The 16,596-nt window shown below is 56.6% G+C and overlaps 5 protein-coding genes across 5 annotated transcripts; 2 read left to right on the top strand and 3 right to left on the bottom strand.

The window, feature by feature from the left end:
- Positions 1-682: 682 nt before the first annotated feature.
- On the bottom strand, positions 683-5,270 carry VDAG_03144 (vacuolar protein sorting/targeting protein PEP1; the record flags this gene model as incomplete). Its single annotated transcript, XM_009657009.1, has 2 exons — positions 683-1,319; positions 1,381-5,270. The coding sequence occupies 2 exons, from the start codon at positions 5,268-5,270 to the stop codon at positions 683-685; spliced, it is 4,527 nt and encodes a 1,508-aa protein (XP_009655304.1).
- Positions 5,271-6,473: 1,203 nt separating this feature from the next.
- Positions 6,474-7,109, bottom strand: VDAG_03145 (uncharacterized protein; the record flags this gene model as incomplete). The annotated part of the gene is made up of 1 exon (XM_009657010.1): positions 6,474-7,109. One exon carries the CDS (start codon positions 7,107-7,109, stop codon positions 6,474-6,476), a length of 636 nt encoding a protein of 211 aa, XP_009655305.1.
- Positions 7,110-8,962: 1,853 nt separating this feature from the next.
- Positions 8,963-9,687, bottom strand: VDAG_03146 (mmf1; the record flags this gene model as incomplete). Its single annotated transcript, XM_009657011.1, has 2 exons — positions 8,963-9,383; positions 9,448-9,687. 2 exons carry the CDS (start codon positions 9,685-9,687, stop codon positions 9,267-9,269), a joined length of 357 nt encoding a protein of 118 aa, XP_009655306.1. The 3' UTR covers positions 8,963-9,266.
- Positions 9,688-10,935: 1,248 nt separating this feature from the next.
- On the top strand, positions 10,936-13,388 carry VDAG_03147 (dolichyl-phosphate-mannose-protein mannosyltransferase; the record flags this gene model as incomplete). The annotated part of the gene is made up of 3 exons (XM_009657012.1): positions 10,936-11,202; positions 11,281-12,916; positions 12,973-13,388. 3 exons carry the CDS (start codon positions 10,936-10,938, stop codon positions 13,386-13,388), a joined length of 2,319 nt encoding a protein of 772 aa, XP_009655307.1.
- A 1,172-nt stretch (positions 13,389-14,560) lies between these two features.
- Positions 14,561-15,907, top strand: VDAG_03148 (uncharacterized protein; the record flags this gene model as incomplete). The annotated part of the gene is made up of 2 exons (XM_009657013.1): positions 14,561-15,157; positions 15,248-15,907. The coding sequence occupies 2 exons, from the start codon at positions 14,561-14,563 to the stop codon at positions 15,905-15,907; spliced, it is 1,257 nt and encodes a 418-aa protein (XP_009655308.1).
- Between the last annotated feature and the right edge of the window lie 689 nt (positions 15,908-16,596).

Below are 16,596 nucleotides of genomic sequence, written 5' to 3' on the forward strand. Positions count from 1 at the left end.
GGGATGGCATTGTCTCTTGTTCATTTGTTTTGGCCCCCTCGGCGCGCGTGCACGGCGCTCGCCTGCTCGCTCGCTCGATCGATCGTGCTCGAAGCGAAGCGCAGTGCTGTTTTTCTGACTTTGCGAAAGCTTCCGTAGTTCGACGCCAAAGCTGGCGCCATAATCTGCCTGGTCTATCTACGAAGGCATCTGCCGTGGTCGTTGGTGCTTTGTTGTTTTCTTCGGCTCGCACGTGCATTCTGCTGAAGCCCGTGCATGCCTTGGGGGTCGCTCTCCCCTTCCTTTCCATCCATGCCCCCTCACACCCCCCCTGGAGCCAGGTGACGTTTGCTCTTTGCCGTTTGCCGTTGGTGACATCAAGGTACCATGACCCCCCTCCCTTCGTTCTTTGGCTCGATGCGTAAACACTGCACAACATGATTGCTTCTTGCGATCAGGCAGTGGCAGCTATAGGCATCGACGGAACGTGGTTGTGCAAGTCATCCAGGTCCGAATTCGCCCTACGTATGTCCGTCCACCTTGCGGCCTACCTATCCAAACGTCATCAACTCTTCCATAGTACGTACAGTAGTGAAAAACAAAACAGCGCTGCGTCTAGAACAGCAAACAGCCCCTCCAGCCATACCCTCTCTTGATAGTCCTGTCCTCATTGTTCCTCTTTCAACCCCCCGCCCCCCCCCCCTCAAACCTCCTCATCGCTGTCGTCACCCAGAAGCTCGCCCTCGTCATCGTCAACAGATGCATAGTCCCCACGCCCCCGTGCAAAACTGTCTCTCGTAGTAAACCGCCTCTGCCCGCCGCCATTCAACCAGCTGCCGCCGCCGCCGCCGCTCACCCGCTCATACGCCGACGACGCCGTCCGCCAGAGCGCCGAGACGAGCAGCGGAAGGGCCGCCACGACGGCCACGGCCGCCGACACGGCAATGACGGGATACTTGACCCACGGCGCGTCATTGTCAAACCCGCTCGACTCGCCGAGGCGGATCTGCCCAAACTGGCTGCCGTAGTTGCGCCACACCCACCAGCCGACGGCGGCCGCGATGCCGATGGGTATGACGACGGCGAAGAAGATGGCAACGCCCGATGTGCCGCGTAGTTTTTCAAACTCTTCCTCCTTGCCCTTGCACGGGTGGGCCTCGGAGATCTTGTCAAGCTCCGTACCGCCGACACACGTTGTCAAAGGAATGCGGCGGTAGCCTGTCGGCTCGTAGTAGGACACGGCGTCCGGGTTCTCCTTGCAGTACTGCTCGGCGGACAGCGGCTTCTTGCCGGGCACGAGGCTGCACTGCTTATGGGGGTCGAGCTCAAAGTTGTAGTCACTGTGTTCGTGTTAGTATGGTGGAGCCCTCGCTAGTAGACTACATGTGTCATGTAACGTACCACTCATAGTCGGCCCTCGTGCAGGTGCAGTTGCTGATGGCATAGAGATGCTCGATGCGATGATCGTTGTAGCAGTTGCGGTCCGTCTTCTTGCGGAGGTACTTGGAGACGTGGCCGAACAGACACTCATTGTCCTGCAGAGGGTGCGTGGGCGACCAGAGGTAGTAATCTGAGTCACCGCTCTCAGGGTTCACACAGGGACGATCCGTCAAGCCAGTGAAGTCGAGATTGACGGACAAGGTCTTGCCATCGCTTGAACTGCACCACAGGAGAAAGTTGCGCGAGCTGCCAGTGCGAGTCGAGGTGATGTCGAGTATCGTGACCTCCTCTTTGCTGAATTCAAAGTCCTTCCAGTCCTTGCCCTCGTTGGTCGTGTACGAGATAGATTTGGTCTTGGCACCCTTGTCCTCGGTCGAACGCGGCACCAAGACGACAATGGAACCCTGATCGCCATATTGCCATGTCCAGGCGCCCTTCTTGACGCTCTTCCATGTGATGCCGGCGTCCGTCGTCATGAAGGTATCCGCCTCCTCAATCGGACCCAGGCTCGATCCAATGTTGCCGTAGCCAAACATGAGACCAGCCACACTGGCGGCCGAGAATGTCTTCTTCTTGTCGAGACGCTCAGTGTAGTGGTGGAGGTGAAGTGCGCACTTTTCGTCACCGTAAGTGCTGCTGCATCCGTATGCCTTGCCGTTGACGTCGGCTTTGGGCGGCGGGAGATATGCCCACTGCGATCCATCGTTGTGGGAGATCTCAGTGCGCAGGATTTTGTTGCCCTTCTTGTCCTTGCCCTTCACCGAGTTGATGAGCACGACACCTTCAAGCCCGATTATCTTCTCAAAATCGACAAAGTAATTGTTGTCGCAGTTGACGTTCGGAGCGCTCATGACATAGGACGTGCCGTTCGAGTTGCTCTTGAGAATACTGCCCTGGCGCTGGTTCTTCTCCAAATGAGTAGCCACAAACAGGTTTACCGCATGCGTAGAACTGTCAAGGACAGTGTATGCGTTCTGATGAGACACCTCAAAGTTGTAGGGGAAGTGAGCTGCAGCATACGTTTCACCATCAAGACTGGCCAGCGCTCGAAGTCCCTTCTGCTCTTTGTCCTCGGCTGCGACAACAATGAATTCGGCCATAGTCGCAAAGTCCTTGACGTTCGACTCGCGCACCTTCTTGTCTTCTTCGAAAAAGTCATTGCTCGACACGATGACTTTGGGGTTGTCGGGTTCATTGTCTTCACGCTTGTGGGTGAGACATACAATCTGTCGCATATCTCTGAACTTGTAGGTGGAGCGGCCGGTGAACTCGCACTTTTGAACGTAACGCAGCGCCGTCCGCCAGTTGTCGCCTCGGTCCCTGGAAATGGAAGCTTCCTTGAAGCACTGTTCTTTACCGTCCACCTTCTCGCACTTCTGGCCTACCCAGATGAGCCAGTCCTTCTGGTCAGGATGGAACGACAGGGGGTTTCCGGAGCCAGGGTCCGAAGGAGCCTCAAACTGGTGGAAGTGCTCGGCATGGTCGATCGTGTACCAAACTTTCCTCGACTTTGTGGTGAAGAAAACGGCGTTCTTGAAATATTGGTGAGGGTAGATGCCCCTGATTTCCTCCTTCTCCAAGATCTCGTCCCACTTCTTGCCGTGGTCTCGCGTGCGGTACACGCGCTGCTCAACCCTCATCGAACCATCATTCTCATACTCAACCGCCCTCGCAATGACGGTCTCGTCCGAGTCGGAGCTCGAGTCGCCGCGCTCAAGATAGACTATCTCAAAGTCGTTGAGCTTAGTATCTTGGAAAATGTGCTGCGTGGCAGTGATATCCCCACTTGCAGGTGGCGCCGGGGAATTGACAACGTCGGAGCATTTTCTGTCAACCGGGTCATCCTTCTGCGAGCCGTCCTTTCGTTTGCACGTGTTGCCGGGTATCAAGCGCCAGCCCGAAGATCCCTTGAAAGTGGTGTCAGGGCCAGCGTTTTTGCAAGCCTCATCGGGGGCAACTATCGGTCCAGCCTTCTCGCATTCGCCATCCTTTCGAATGAAGTTGTAGTCGCACTCAAAGTCCGCGTCGGAACACTCGCAGTCCTCAGTCTTGGGAACCGGGTCCTTGAACTCCTTCTTCAGGAAACAGTCGGCGTCCTTCTTGCGACGGCGATATGTCTGTTTGTGTCCCATGACGCAGATGGCCTTGCCATCCTTGTCCACCCTGGCTGGCCAGTCTTCCATGTCGCCGTCCTCGCAAGTCTTCTCCTGCAGGCCCCCGAAGTCGAGGGCTACAACATGGTAGTTGTCACCTCCAGAGGACCCGACAAGGATAAACTTTAGGCTAGTGGAGTCCTGGGTGGTTGTGATGATCTCAGGCTTGATCTTAAGGCCATCAGGAAGCGCCGCTGTCTTCCAGTTGAGACCGTGATCCAACGAGTAGCTAACCTCGCCGACGTCGTCCTTCTTAGAGTCCTTGACAGCTACTAGTAGCGAACCTTGGTCACCAAACTCGTACTTGTGAGGGCCGTCCAGAGCCTTCTTCCACGAGGCACCAGCGTCATCCGAGACGAACAGGTTCCCCTCTTTGAAAGCATTCAACGAGCTACCTGTGTTGCCAACACCCATGACGAGACCTGGTGCAGGGCTCGAGAAGACCCGACCGACATTGTCAAGGTGAGTTACTGAATGTAAGTGGACTCGATCGTCGCCAGCCTTGATATCGTGGAAAGTCCTGCCGTCATCAAACGTAATTTGAGTGACAACTTCTTTTTTGCTGCCGCCGTGCTTCTCAACGTCCTCCCAGTTCTTGACGGTGTTGACGAGGAATATGCCCTGGATGCCCGAGATCTTTTCAAAGTCGACATTGCCCATCTCGTTACGGTTCGTGTGCTCGAGGTTCTCGACAAAGTAGGTGCCATTAGAGTTGCTCGTGAACATAACACCCATGGGGTTTGAAGGACGGGTGTTCATGACATCAACCTGGATGCTGTAGTTGGTGCCCTCGAGGACAGTGTAGGCGCCCTGGTTGACCTTGTGGCCGTGCGCCGCTGGGAACATGGCGCGATGCCACTTGAGAGTGTCGTCGGTGACAAAGAGGGACAGTTCGTCTGTGTTGATCGATGTTGTGGCAACCAGCAAGTACTTCTTGACGACGGCCAGGTTGACGACTCCCTGAATGCCGTGATTCGTATCCAGGTTCGGCTCAAACTGTTGTACCTTGCCGTCGATCTTCTCGAAAAAGTTGTCCGAGATGAACAGTCGCTGGTCCTCCTTGAAAGGCGAAATCGAGTCGGCACCGATGCAGAGGACGCGCTGGCGGTCGAGATCGTCCTTGCCAGTGGTGAACAGGTCGGAGGACTTGGCCCACCAGCAGCCCTCGGTCGAGCCCCTGAGCGTCTTCGCCTCCTTGAAGTTGTTGGTCGTGTACGTGGCCACTTCGTTGCAGAATATGCCTGCACAATCCATGCCGTTGAAAATCACGCGATCGGGATCACCGGCGTGAAAGCTGAGGATCTGGTCTCGGTATCGGCTCGTCTGGGCGCCGCTGTCAAACTTCTCCCAGGACTTGCCACGGTCTGTGGTCTTGAAGTGTTCTCTGCGGTCGGTGATGATGAAGGCTCGGCTGTTGTCAAACTCGTGCATGGTCATGGTATACGCAACGCCGTCGGGAACGCCTGCAACTTTTCCCCAAGAGACTCCAGCATCGTCGGATCGGTAAATGTTGTTCTCGGACATGTCATGGAACAGAACCACGTCTGAGTCTTCGAAGTAGTTCATGTTCAGCGGCGGGTGCTTAAACTTGGACACCTTGATCGTAGGTCCGTCGTCCTTTGCCAATGCCGTCGTCGTCCATGACAGAACGAACAATAGAGTGCGCCATGAGGCTGCACCCCTGCCCCGAATCCTCATCTTGTCGCACTGGTTGGGAGGACGGTCGTGATCATCCAGAGGGGAAGTAGGGTCGGAGGGGAGCAATAGCGAATAGGTATGATGTCGCAAAGACTTGAGCAACAAACGGACCAGGTAGATTGGATGTGCCCGCGTTGGTAAATGGACAAGGTGGTGATGAAGTTGAAGCTACTGGGGTTTGGAAATTGGTACTGCTACCTGTTCTTGAGGCACGAAAGGGAAACGTCAGCATAACCCAGACCCTGCGTGTTTCGTAGCTCTCGCCCCCACTGAGTATTGGACAGCCGGGCCGTGAGTGGGCGCTCGCGCCAGACACTGGCTTGACTGGGGGCGGCCCCTTGAGCTTGAGCTCTGAGCCCTGCTGCCGCTAGCCATCAGCGCCACTGCATCCGCTAAGCTTCAGCTCTGAAGACTCCACTCCAGCTGTTCTTTGGGCGTCATATCAGCACGTGAAAGGATTCAGGCCCCGACTCTTCGTCTTCTCCACGTCGTCCGTTTCACTACTGATAGCCACGGGCGGTGATCCAATTCTCAGAGCAATAGAATTCACCACAGGCTACTCACCTCCTTGTCAAGATGTCGATCTGACGCGGATAGACTGAAAAATGATATGAGCATGTGAAACAGGATCTCCGGAGTATCAAATGTTTCCTTCTTGTATTGGCTGATCTATGTACGATTTCGGTTGGACTAACGATTGCATGATCTGGAACATGGAAACAACATAGAGTGTATTTTGGGAGTGCGGCCTCCACAGGCCTCAGCAGCACAGCTATCATAGCCGTCGCGCGCTGATACTGGCACAATGCTTGCATTTCAGCAAGCCCCGAACAGGAAGTTCTACTTAGATCTCATGAAGTGACAATCGACCGAATGAGCTCAACGGGTTGCCCTCATCTGCCTCCCAAATTTGTACGAAGACACTGACTTCATAAGCCCCCGCAGCATCGCGCTTGAGGATGCGCGGTATCACCTTATTGCCGCCACCTTCTGGGAGGCAAGCTCGTCGTGTCGATTCTTGTCAGAGACTGGCATGTGGCACATACAGCCCAGGCCTTGCATGACCCAGCATAACTTGGTATGGCCCGTGATGAGGCCTGCAGGCGTGAGAGGCTTCGGCCGACACGCGAAGCATGCGAAGCAAAACGTGTGCTGCCATGCTGTTTGACTCGATACTTTGGCGCCCGGGAACCAGAAAGTCAATCAGCCCTGGGCTTTCTCCTCGACTTTCTCTTCGGCCTTCTCCTCGGCCTTCTCCTCTGCTGGCAAGGCGCCAGTCTTAGGCTCGCCATCGGCATCGAAACCGAGTGCTTCCAGCTCCCGTATAAGCTCGTTGATCTTGATCACCTTGGCGATCTGCTCCGGCAGCAGTGCCTCGCCGCCCTCCTTCTTGGTCTGCAACTCATTTGCCTGTCGCAGCTTCTTCTTTAGTGCCCTCGCCTTCTTGGCACGTTCCACCTCAGGATCGACCTCCTCGACGACTTCCTTCGGCGGTTCCGCGTTCTTCTTCTCGGTCACGCCCTCTTCGCCGTCGTCGGCTTCGGCTTTGGCCTTCTTTCGTGCCTCGCGCCGCTTCGCATTCTTGGCGCTTGCGGCTGAGGCATCGGCCTTGTCATCGCTCAGACCGACGGTCCCCGGGACGCCGCGCGCGGCGCGAGCCTCGGCTGCCCGGCTCTTGTAGACCTCGACATCTTCGGTAGGGCGGAAACCGGGGCGGATCTTGATGGCCTTGCGGGTGCTGCCATCGGCACGCTGAGACTCGGGGATGAAGCGCTCGCCGCCCTTGTCGGTGATGATTCCGGCGTTGCTGGGCTGGCCCTTTTTCTTCTCGCCAGCCATTTTCGGTTATTCGGCTCGTAGAACAGGCTCGTATGTGTAAAACGAGAAAGTAGACTTGGAAAGTAGTCGCGTGTTTGGTCGCGCCGATATGTTGGTGGGGATGGTAATTACAGTCGTAGAATCAAAATGAACCGAAGTCTAGAGCGTTTGAATGAAATAAAGGATCGAGGCTGGATAGGGAAGTTCAGCTGGGCTTCCGCAGCTTGAAGCCGGGCGTCGCAGAGCGAATTCTCGTTCGTTTTTGGCGGTGCGGAGGTGAGGCTTCGCTGTGCGAGTCGCATTTCGCAGCTGTTGCGGAAAGGAAAATGCCCCGCAGAGGACCATGCACAGACCAGTGCGATTCCTCCCCGCTTTCCCGGCATCTTACATTTGGGTCTCGGATGGTCATGATCATGGCGTCTGAATTAATGCAGTTCTGGGTGCCTTTGATACAAATAGATGGGGAAATTACGTGTACTACTGAAAGTGCAAAGAAGTGTTTCCAACATGGTGATCATGCCGGTCTGCTGCACTGTAACCTTCAATCAGGCAAGCTGGACAGTGTGGCTTGTGTGACAGACTTGGTGAGTGTATGCCATCAACATACCTATACAAGGCACAAAACTACCTTACTTAACCAGCGACTTGGAAGTAAGCTAAAAGCCGAGTGAGTTCCCATATTTTACGTATGGGGTGATGGCACCGTACGAGCAGATAGGCCTGCAACCGTTTGAGTGCTTGAAACCAAGAAACACGAAAGCTATGGATGAGAAAACACCTGCTCGAAACGAAATAGACATATCTGGCTCGTAAGACAACGTGAAAACGACAAGTCCATTCAGCAAGGTCTAGGTCGAGGCCAATACAGTCGCTGTTCGTGGGGTTCGCCAGTACTCCCACATTGAAGAGTGGATACCACCGGCCGACCAATGACAGCCCACCCAATTGGTCCCGGCAAGATTTCGGATCATCACGAATTTCGTCAGGAACGTTCACTTGGACCTCAGCTCACCCTTCAGCACCTGAACCGACCGCATCGCCGACACGTCCGACCCCCGACTACTCAGCCCGACACCCAATCGAACGCGCTTCGCCGCTCAACACTTTCAAAATGGTAGGCTTCAGGCACCGTTGCGACTCGTCCCCGTCTCTCAATTGCCAATCGGCTAATCGCGCATCCTTAACTACAGGCCGGCCTCACCAAGTCTCTCTACACGCAAGTCTAGCCCTACCCCTGAATTTTCGACGAGCAGCGACACGAGGGATGGATCCACAGAGGCAATTGGGTGGATGAAGAAAGAGCCTGGGAATCAGAGAGTGAACGGGATGGAAGATACCCGACACGACTGAGCTGGGAGGGCTTGCTACATCGACAAATTCACGGGCACAATTGTACGGGATGCTGACTGGATTTCTCGGCAGTGCGCTCTTCAAGCAGAACTTCGCCATGCTCGGCTTCGTCTTCGGTGCCGGCTTTGCCTTCGAGATGTAGGCACAACCCCTCTACCTAGCCATCTGGCACGCCTGACGGCAGTTCACAACGACTGACATTGTGTAGGGGCTTCAACTCGCTCACCAACAAGTACTGGGACCACCTCAACCGCGGCGTAAGATATCTCGAATCGACACACAAGTTACGTGTTTGCTAACCAACCGCAGCGTCAATGGAAGGACATCCGTGGGCGCTATGCTGAGGCCGCCGAGGATGACGAAGAGTAAAGGATTCCCAGGATGAACGATTGGACGCCCAGAGGAGACCTGACCATGAGATACGGGGACTACCTATGGACTGGCTGGAGGAAGTGTACCGATAAGGAGGGGTGTAGAACATAGAGCACGTTGCTGCATATCCATTCGGTTTCTTGCGCTTATTGCGTGGTTGACATGATTGCTGTGTTGCATCTAATGAGTGTTGAATCCACTATCACCAGGCAATCCTGGCGTCGTCCGCATAGTCAGTGATATGACCTCCAAACGTGCAAGCGATGTCCCAAGCGGGTATCCTAGTAACCCTTGTTCGGCATTCGTTCACGTGGACGGCATGAGTTGGCGTACGTTGTTTAAACTGGCGTAAGACTACAGCAAGCATCACTCGCATTCAAAGGCGAGGATGCGATTGAGTATCCGCACTACAATGACGCTTAGTCTGCCAGATGTCATTCGGCGCGAGACCCCAGCTTACGGCAGAGCAATAGCCTCAATCTCGACGTCAACGTTCTTGGGAAGCGTCTTGACGGCAACGCAGCTGCGGGCAGGCTTGTGGGAGAACCACTTCTCGTACTCGCTGTTCATTTCCTGGGTCGGTCAGTCATGGTATCCGGGCAGTCGAACTTTCGTGTTGGGCTGTAAGGCTACATACAGCGAAGTTGTCCATGTCAGCAAGGAAGATGTTGACCTTGACGATCTTCTCGACGGACGAGCCAGCCTCCTCAACAATGGCCTTGAGGTTGAGGATGCACTGTCTCGTCTTCTCGGCGATGGTGCCCTCGACAAACTTGCCGTCAGCGGTCAAAGGGATAGAGCCGGACAGGTAGATGGCCGTGGGGGTCTTGACGGCCTGGGACTGCAAAGCGTAATCAATATCAGGCACAGTGGTCATGGTAGCATGTATCGGAGCATACGTAAGGGCCCAGTGCTGTCAGGAGGTCAGCTCAGCTATTCACCGGTCATGAAGTGGGCAATGGGCGTACGGAAGGGGGCGTCCTTCGTGTAGACATTAACGGCGCCAGACATTGTGCTGTTCTGGCGTGAGATTCCTTGACGATTGGCAACGAGTTGTAGGCGAGGCGTGAGGCTTCGAAGTGCTCGAGGCGTAGTATGGGTGAGAAGTGATCTGGTGAGGAATGAGGACATGGAGAAGATCAATTCGGGGTGAGGGGTCGTTTGCAATGGCGTCGCTAATAAGAACGTATAACGGGGAGTAGAATGTCAGATGTGGATGATCCAATAGGTTGAGTGACCGGGAGGACAACCCCGCCGGGAGCCTCCGTTCATCGGCGGGCGGATACCCACGGCCCCAGGGGAATGACTCTCACGCGCAGCCTCACCGAAGAGCGCGATGCCTACACCGAATGTGGTTCACCGACCCCCGATTCAAACAATAGATCGAGGCTCAACATAATCTTGAGTTCCAACCCGGTCTTGGCACCAGCTATTACAGCACTGGTTTCTATTCTTTACACACAATCAATTTCAATTTCATGACCTGTAAGAAGAGGTGGCATTCTAGCATTGTCCCAACTGCCGTTCAGGCGTGTCCCTGTCGGCTTATCGCATCCCTTATCGAAAGTCCCGTGACCCTTCGGCAGCCCACTGAGCTCAGCGAGGGAGGACCCCCTTGGCGCATCCTCCTGGTGGGTATCCCTGTTGAGATCCCCTGAAGCCAGTAGCAGGCCCGCGACGGGGCTAGACCAGCAAAGGACAAATCTTACACTCGGGTTCTCGACCAGCTAGAGGGTGCATCGAGGACCATCTCGAGCTCGTTGAGTCTGTTAACACTTTTCTCCTCTTGTTCACACTTCTGTGTGATTTTCCAGTCTTTCCTTTCGTATCGACGGAACGATCGCCATCATTCGACGGTGACGTTGGTCGGCACGGTTCCACTTTACCAGTGTAGCCAAGCGCATCCATACAGTACGTCTACCCATTCCAGCCCTTTGAATCTCCCCTGAATTGGTGGGCTCGTGAAGCTATCTGTCCTTTGACAAGCTGGACCCGAGGCGTTCGCGTTTACTCCAGCAGAGACAGGAGACTTTGTCCATCGCTGCTGCATCACCTTCCATTCTGCAGCTGGACTGACACTGCTGCAGCTTCTTTCTTCTCTTTCTCTTTTTCTTCTCCATTCACCATGGCGTCGACGACTGCCATCCCGCAGGGCAGCGTCCGTCAGCGCAACACGGCTTCGAAGAAGTCGCCTGTGGCCTCGGATAGCGAGCCCGAGGTCAAGGTCAAGGCCAAGGCCAAGGCCAAGTCTGTTGCGCGCTCCCTCAAGAAGCCCTCAGAGACCGAGTATAGTGTTGGGCTTGCCATCACCACCCTTTTGGCATTCGTCACCAGATTCTGGGGCATCAGCCACCCGAACGAGGTTGTCTTCGACGAGGTCCACTTCGGCAAGGTATGTTGGCGTGCCCTTCCGACCCTTGCGTAGTTTTCGTGTCGATGAGCATTCTCTGACCAAAGCCCTGGTGAACAGTTTGCCTCTTACTACCTCGAGCGTACCTACTTCTTCGACGTGCACCCTCCCTTCGGAAAGCTCCTGTTCGCCTTTATGGGATGGCTTGTGGGATACGATGGTCACTTCCACTTCGACAACATTGGTGACTCATACATCACCAACAAGATTCCCTACGTTGCCTTCCGAGCCCTCCCCGCTATCCTCGGCGCTCTCACTGTTACTGTGACCTACCTCATCATGTGGGAGTCTGGCTACAGCCTTCCTGCCTGTCTGCTCGCCGCCGGCCTTGTCCTTCTTGACAACGCGCACATCGGTCAGACCCGTCTCATTCTGCTCGACGCCACTCTTGTCTTCGCCATGGCATGCAGCTTGCTCTGCTACATCAAATTCCACAAGCTGCGCCACGACCCCTTCTCCCGCAAGTGGTGGAAGTGGCTTATCCTTACGGGCTTCGCGCTCTCGGCCGACATCTCGGTCAAGTACGTGGGTCTCTTCGCCTTTGTCACCATCGGCTCGGCGGTCGCCATTGACCTGTGGGAGCTTCTCGACGTCAAGAGGCCCGGCGGTGCGCTGAGCCTGCCCGACTTCGCCAAGCACTTCCTCGCCCGTGCCTTTGGCCTCATCATCATGCCCTTCCTCTTCTACCTCTTCTGGTTCCAGGTCCACTTTGCCATCCTCAACCGATCCGGCCCCGGTGACGACTTCATGTCGCCCGAGTTCCAGGAAACCCTCAGCGACAATGTCATGCTTGCCAACTCGCTGGAAATCAACTACTACGACTCGCTCACCATCCGCCACAAGGAGACAAAGACGTACCTGCACAGCCACCCTGACCGCTATCCTCTCAGGTACGACGACGGTCGTGTGTCGAGCCAGGGCCAGCAGATTACAGGCTACCCCTTCAACGACACGAACAACTACTGGCAGATCCTCCCCTTGGAGGGAGAGGAGACCACTGGCCGTGTCGTCAGGAACCACGACCTCGTCCGTCTGAGGCACACAGTGACCGACATGATCCTGCTCTCGCACGATGTCGCGTCTCCCTCGTACCCCACCAACCAGGAGTTCACCGCCGTCAGCATCGAGGAGGCCCTCGGTGCCCGCGCCAAGGACACGGTCTTTGAGATCCGCATCGAGCACGGCAAGAAGAAGCAGTCGTTCAAGAGCGTGTCGGGCCACTTCAAGCTGATCCACAACCCGAGCAAGGTAGCCATGTGGACACACTCGAAGCCGCTGCCAGACTGGGGCCACAAGCAGCAGGAGATCAACGGCAACAAGCAGCTCACGGCGGCGTCCAACGTGTGGTTCGTCGAGGACATCCCGTCGCTCCCCGAAGACGATGTGCGCCGTGCCAAGCCCGAGAAGAAGGTCAAGACGATGCCATTCCTCAAGAAGTGGTTCGAGCTGCAGCGCGCCATGTTCTGGCACAACAACCAGCTGACCAGCAGCCACCCGTACTCGAGCCACCCGTACCAGTGGCCCTTCCTACTCCGCGGCGTGAGCTTCTGGACCAAGAACGACACGCGCCAGCAGATCTACTTCCTGGGCAACCCAGTGGGCTGGTGGATCGCCAGCAGTCTCCTCGCTGTGTTTGTCGGCATCATTGGCGCCGACCAGGTGTCTCTGCGCCGTGGCATCGACGCTCTGGACCGCCGTGAGTGACATACCTTCCGTCCCATGACATGAACGTCGTACTGACTCGATCTCTAGGCTCCCGCAACCGTCTCTACAACTCGACGGGCTTCTTCTTCCTCGCCTGGGCGACGCACTACTTCCCCTTCTACCTCATGGGCCGCCAGCTGTTCCTCCACCACTACCTGCCGGCACACCTGGCGTCGTGTCTCGTGGCCGGTGCCCTCCTCGAGTTCATCTTCCTGGCGGAGCCCGTTGGCGAGGACAAGAAGGCGAAGAAGGTCGAGGACGCGCCGAAGCGACACCTCACGGCGCGTGAGCGTCTCGGCGGACAGAGCATGGCGGGCGCGTGGATCGCGGCCACCGTGGTGCTCGCCCTCGCCGTCGCGGGCTGGTGGTTCTTCCTGCCCCTGACCTACGGCTACCCCGGCCTGTCGGTCGACCAGGTGGTGCGGCGCAAGTGGCTCGGCTACGACCTGCACTTTGCCAAATAAAGGGCAATTGTATCGTCACTCGAGGCCGACGCTATAGCGTCGGGGGGTGGTCCGGAAGCAAGCCCTATGTTGATGAAGCTGTTTTCATGGATCGCGCCCGAAGCCAGGCAGTACACGCGCGGTGCGCAACAACTGTGTGCATCGCGAGGTGCCTCAGAGAAGGGCTGGCTGGGTATTGTGCAGCCATAGATGGGTGAACGAGTGGAATAGATCGCCCTCATGGCCTCGCTATCTGGAGGGGGCCTTTTTCTCATGTAAGACTAGCTTAAAAAAAGATGATGAACTTTGACGAATGGTGGATTCAATGAGTTAGCCGTATTAGCATTTGTGATGGCATCTGCATGTGTTTCGCGCGCTGTGAAGGTTGATAGGCCAGTAGTGGGGGCATGCGGCAGTGCAAGGGGCATTAATGTTTTGGGTTCGATCGAGGGCGACCTTGAGCGTTTCTAGTGCCCGGGGCCGCACCTGGTACCCGCCCCTACCTACCTACCTACATAGAAGGTACCTACCTAGGTAACTCAGGTATGCCTACCTGGGTACCTAGGTACCTGGGTACCTAGGTATCTTTGTACTAGGTACGTACCGTAAACGTAAAGGTGCCTTGCAGATGCAGGTGTCTTGGCAGGTGTCTTGGCTGTATCCCTTGGACCCCACCAAAGCGAAGGCAGCTTCCACCTGTGGCCAAGAGGACGAGGACAAGGCGGCGCTCAGCCTCCTCAACCTTGAACCTATGGAAATTGTGTCACCATCTCCAGTGTCCGCATTACCTCACGCGTGCACATTGGGTCCAGCCGCCATCCCCTCCTACAGAGCGCGCCAACACGCAAGGTCACGGATTATGCCAACTCGGAGAGTCTCTTCTGAACTCGACGATTTCGATCCCTTGTAGAGGCCTACTGACTCTGGAAACCTGGACGCCTCTACTGGCTAGAAGCTGTCGACACATTCACAAGCTGCCCACGTCTCCTGCCAAGAGAGCAGCTCAACGCTCGGCAATCGAACGGTGGAGGAGGAAACCACACCCTCGGTTCGCCCATCTCACTCTCGTGGTCAATCTCTACAACCATCTTCCCTCTCCAGAACCGACCCAGACTCTGCTGGGGCTGCTGGCCTTTACTTGATTCTGCCATCCGGCACAGTACTCTGGCCATTGGCCTCAACCACCACCCACCATGGGCACCCGCCTCGCCGCCCGCCGCCTCCTCCGAAGCAATTCTGTCCGCCTGGGCCTCCTCCTCTTCGCCCTCGTCACCTTCTTCGATACGCTGCGCCTCCAGAACCGCATAGCCCGCCATGACCTCGTTCCGCACGCGTTCGACACCCCCCGCAAGCACGAACGTGTCTACATAGCCGCTCTGCACTACAACGACGCTCCCCTGCTTCGGCAGCAGTGGAATCCCGCACTTCTTGCCCTCGTCGAACGCCTCGGTCGCGCCAACGTCTTCGTCAACGTTCATGAGAGCGGCAGCTGGGATGACACCAAGGCCGCCCTCGCCGAGCTCGACGCCGAGCTTGAGGTCCGCGGCGTGCCCAGAAGCGTCGTCACAAGCAACGTCACGCACCAGGACGAGCTCGAGGCCAACAGGCCCGCTCAGGGGGTGGCCCTGCCCGAGGGTTGGATTGTGCCGTCCAAGGGAGCCAAGCCAGAGATGAGACGGATACCTTTCCTGGCCAACTTGAGAAACTCGGCGCTGCGGGACCTCGGCGACCTCCACGAGAAGGGGGTCAAATTCGATAAGGTGCTGTTTCTGAACGACGTCTTGTTTACGGTCAGTTGACATGTTCTCGCCCAAAGAAAGAAGGCCAAAAAAGAAGGCCAAAAAAGAAGGCCAAGACAAGAAGTGTACTGACTGGAGCAGCCCGAAGACGCATTGACTCTGCTCGACACGAACCGCGGCGTCTACGCGGCCGCATGCTCGCTCGACTTTTCCGACCCCCCTTTGTTCTACGATACCTTTGCGCTGCGAGACGCCAACGGGAACGCCCACCTCACGCCGACGTGGCCATACTTCCGAGCGACGGCAAGCCGCAATGCGGTTCTGGCGCACGCCGACGCCGTGCCTGTGACGAGCTGCTGGAACGGCATCGTCGCCATGCCGGCGGCGCCCTTCACCTCCCCCCTCGAGTCCAAACGCCTGCGGTTCCGCGCCATTCCCGACTCCCTGGCGCAACTGCACCTCGAGGCTTCAGAGTGCTGCCTCATCCACGCCGACAATCCCCTTTCGGCGGACCTAGGCGTCTACCTGAACCCGAGGGTTCGGGTGGGCTACAACGTGATGGCGTACGCCGCTACGCACCCTGCACCAGGCCGCAGCTGGCTCAGCGGCTGGGCAATCGGCCGCGGCCGGACCGTGAACCGCTTGTTGGGCTGGTTCACAACCACGCGGTTCACAGACCGGCGGGTCGACGATAGGTTGGCGCGGTGGAAGGCCGAGGGTAAGGACCGTCACGAGCCTGGACGCGCGTGTTTGATTAACGAGGCTCATTTTCTGGCGCCGAATGGTTGGATGCATTTGTAACGGCTGGCGCTCACGGTCTTCTGTCATGCCTTTTGGGATAGATATTTCTTGATTTCTTTTTTTTCCCTTGTTTTTTGTAGATTAGATGGATGAAGGTGGAGAGAATGATACCCAGCGTGATGCTTTCTGCCGTCTTAACATGAGTTATCGTCTTGGTTTGGCGTTCTCTTGCTCACCCCTATATACCTTGAGACACAATTCGGTCCCAAAGTTTGCACTTGATATCATACGACCCTCCCGCCGAGCATCCTCTACTGACCAACGACTTGTACAACCTTACCTTCTTCCTCCACTCGCGCACCTCGGCTCTCCTCGTCTACGCATGCTTCGCCTTCCGAATGCCCATCAACTCCAGAACCGCCCCCCTGCATGCCCACTCGCCCCCCTCGCCCCGCGTCACCCTTCCCTCCTCGACAAGCTCGACAAACTCCTCGGCCCTACCAGCACGGATCACGTCCCTAAGGTCCCGCGCACGCCGCCACCTCGTCCAGCCCGACAACCCGCTCCAGCCGCACGAGCAGACTGTCGTCCAGCCGGTCCCGCCGCCCGCATCGCCGCCCGCGACGTCTTGAGCAGTTCACCCAAGCATTGTATGAAGGCCCGGCCGGCCTTCTCCATTGTCTCGCGCGGTCAATGGCTTCCGGAATCTGTCCGACCACGAGGCCGATGATTCCGCCTTCCCAAGTCAG

Source organism: Verticillium dahliae, genomic scaffold (assembly GCF_000150675.1).
Source record: "Verticillium dahliae VdLs.17 supercont1.5 genomic scaffold, whole genome shotgun sequence".
Lineage (NCBI taxonomy): Eukaryota > Fungi > Ascomycota > Sordariomycetes > Glomerellales > Plectosphaerellaceae > Verticillium > Verticillium dahliae.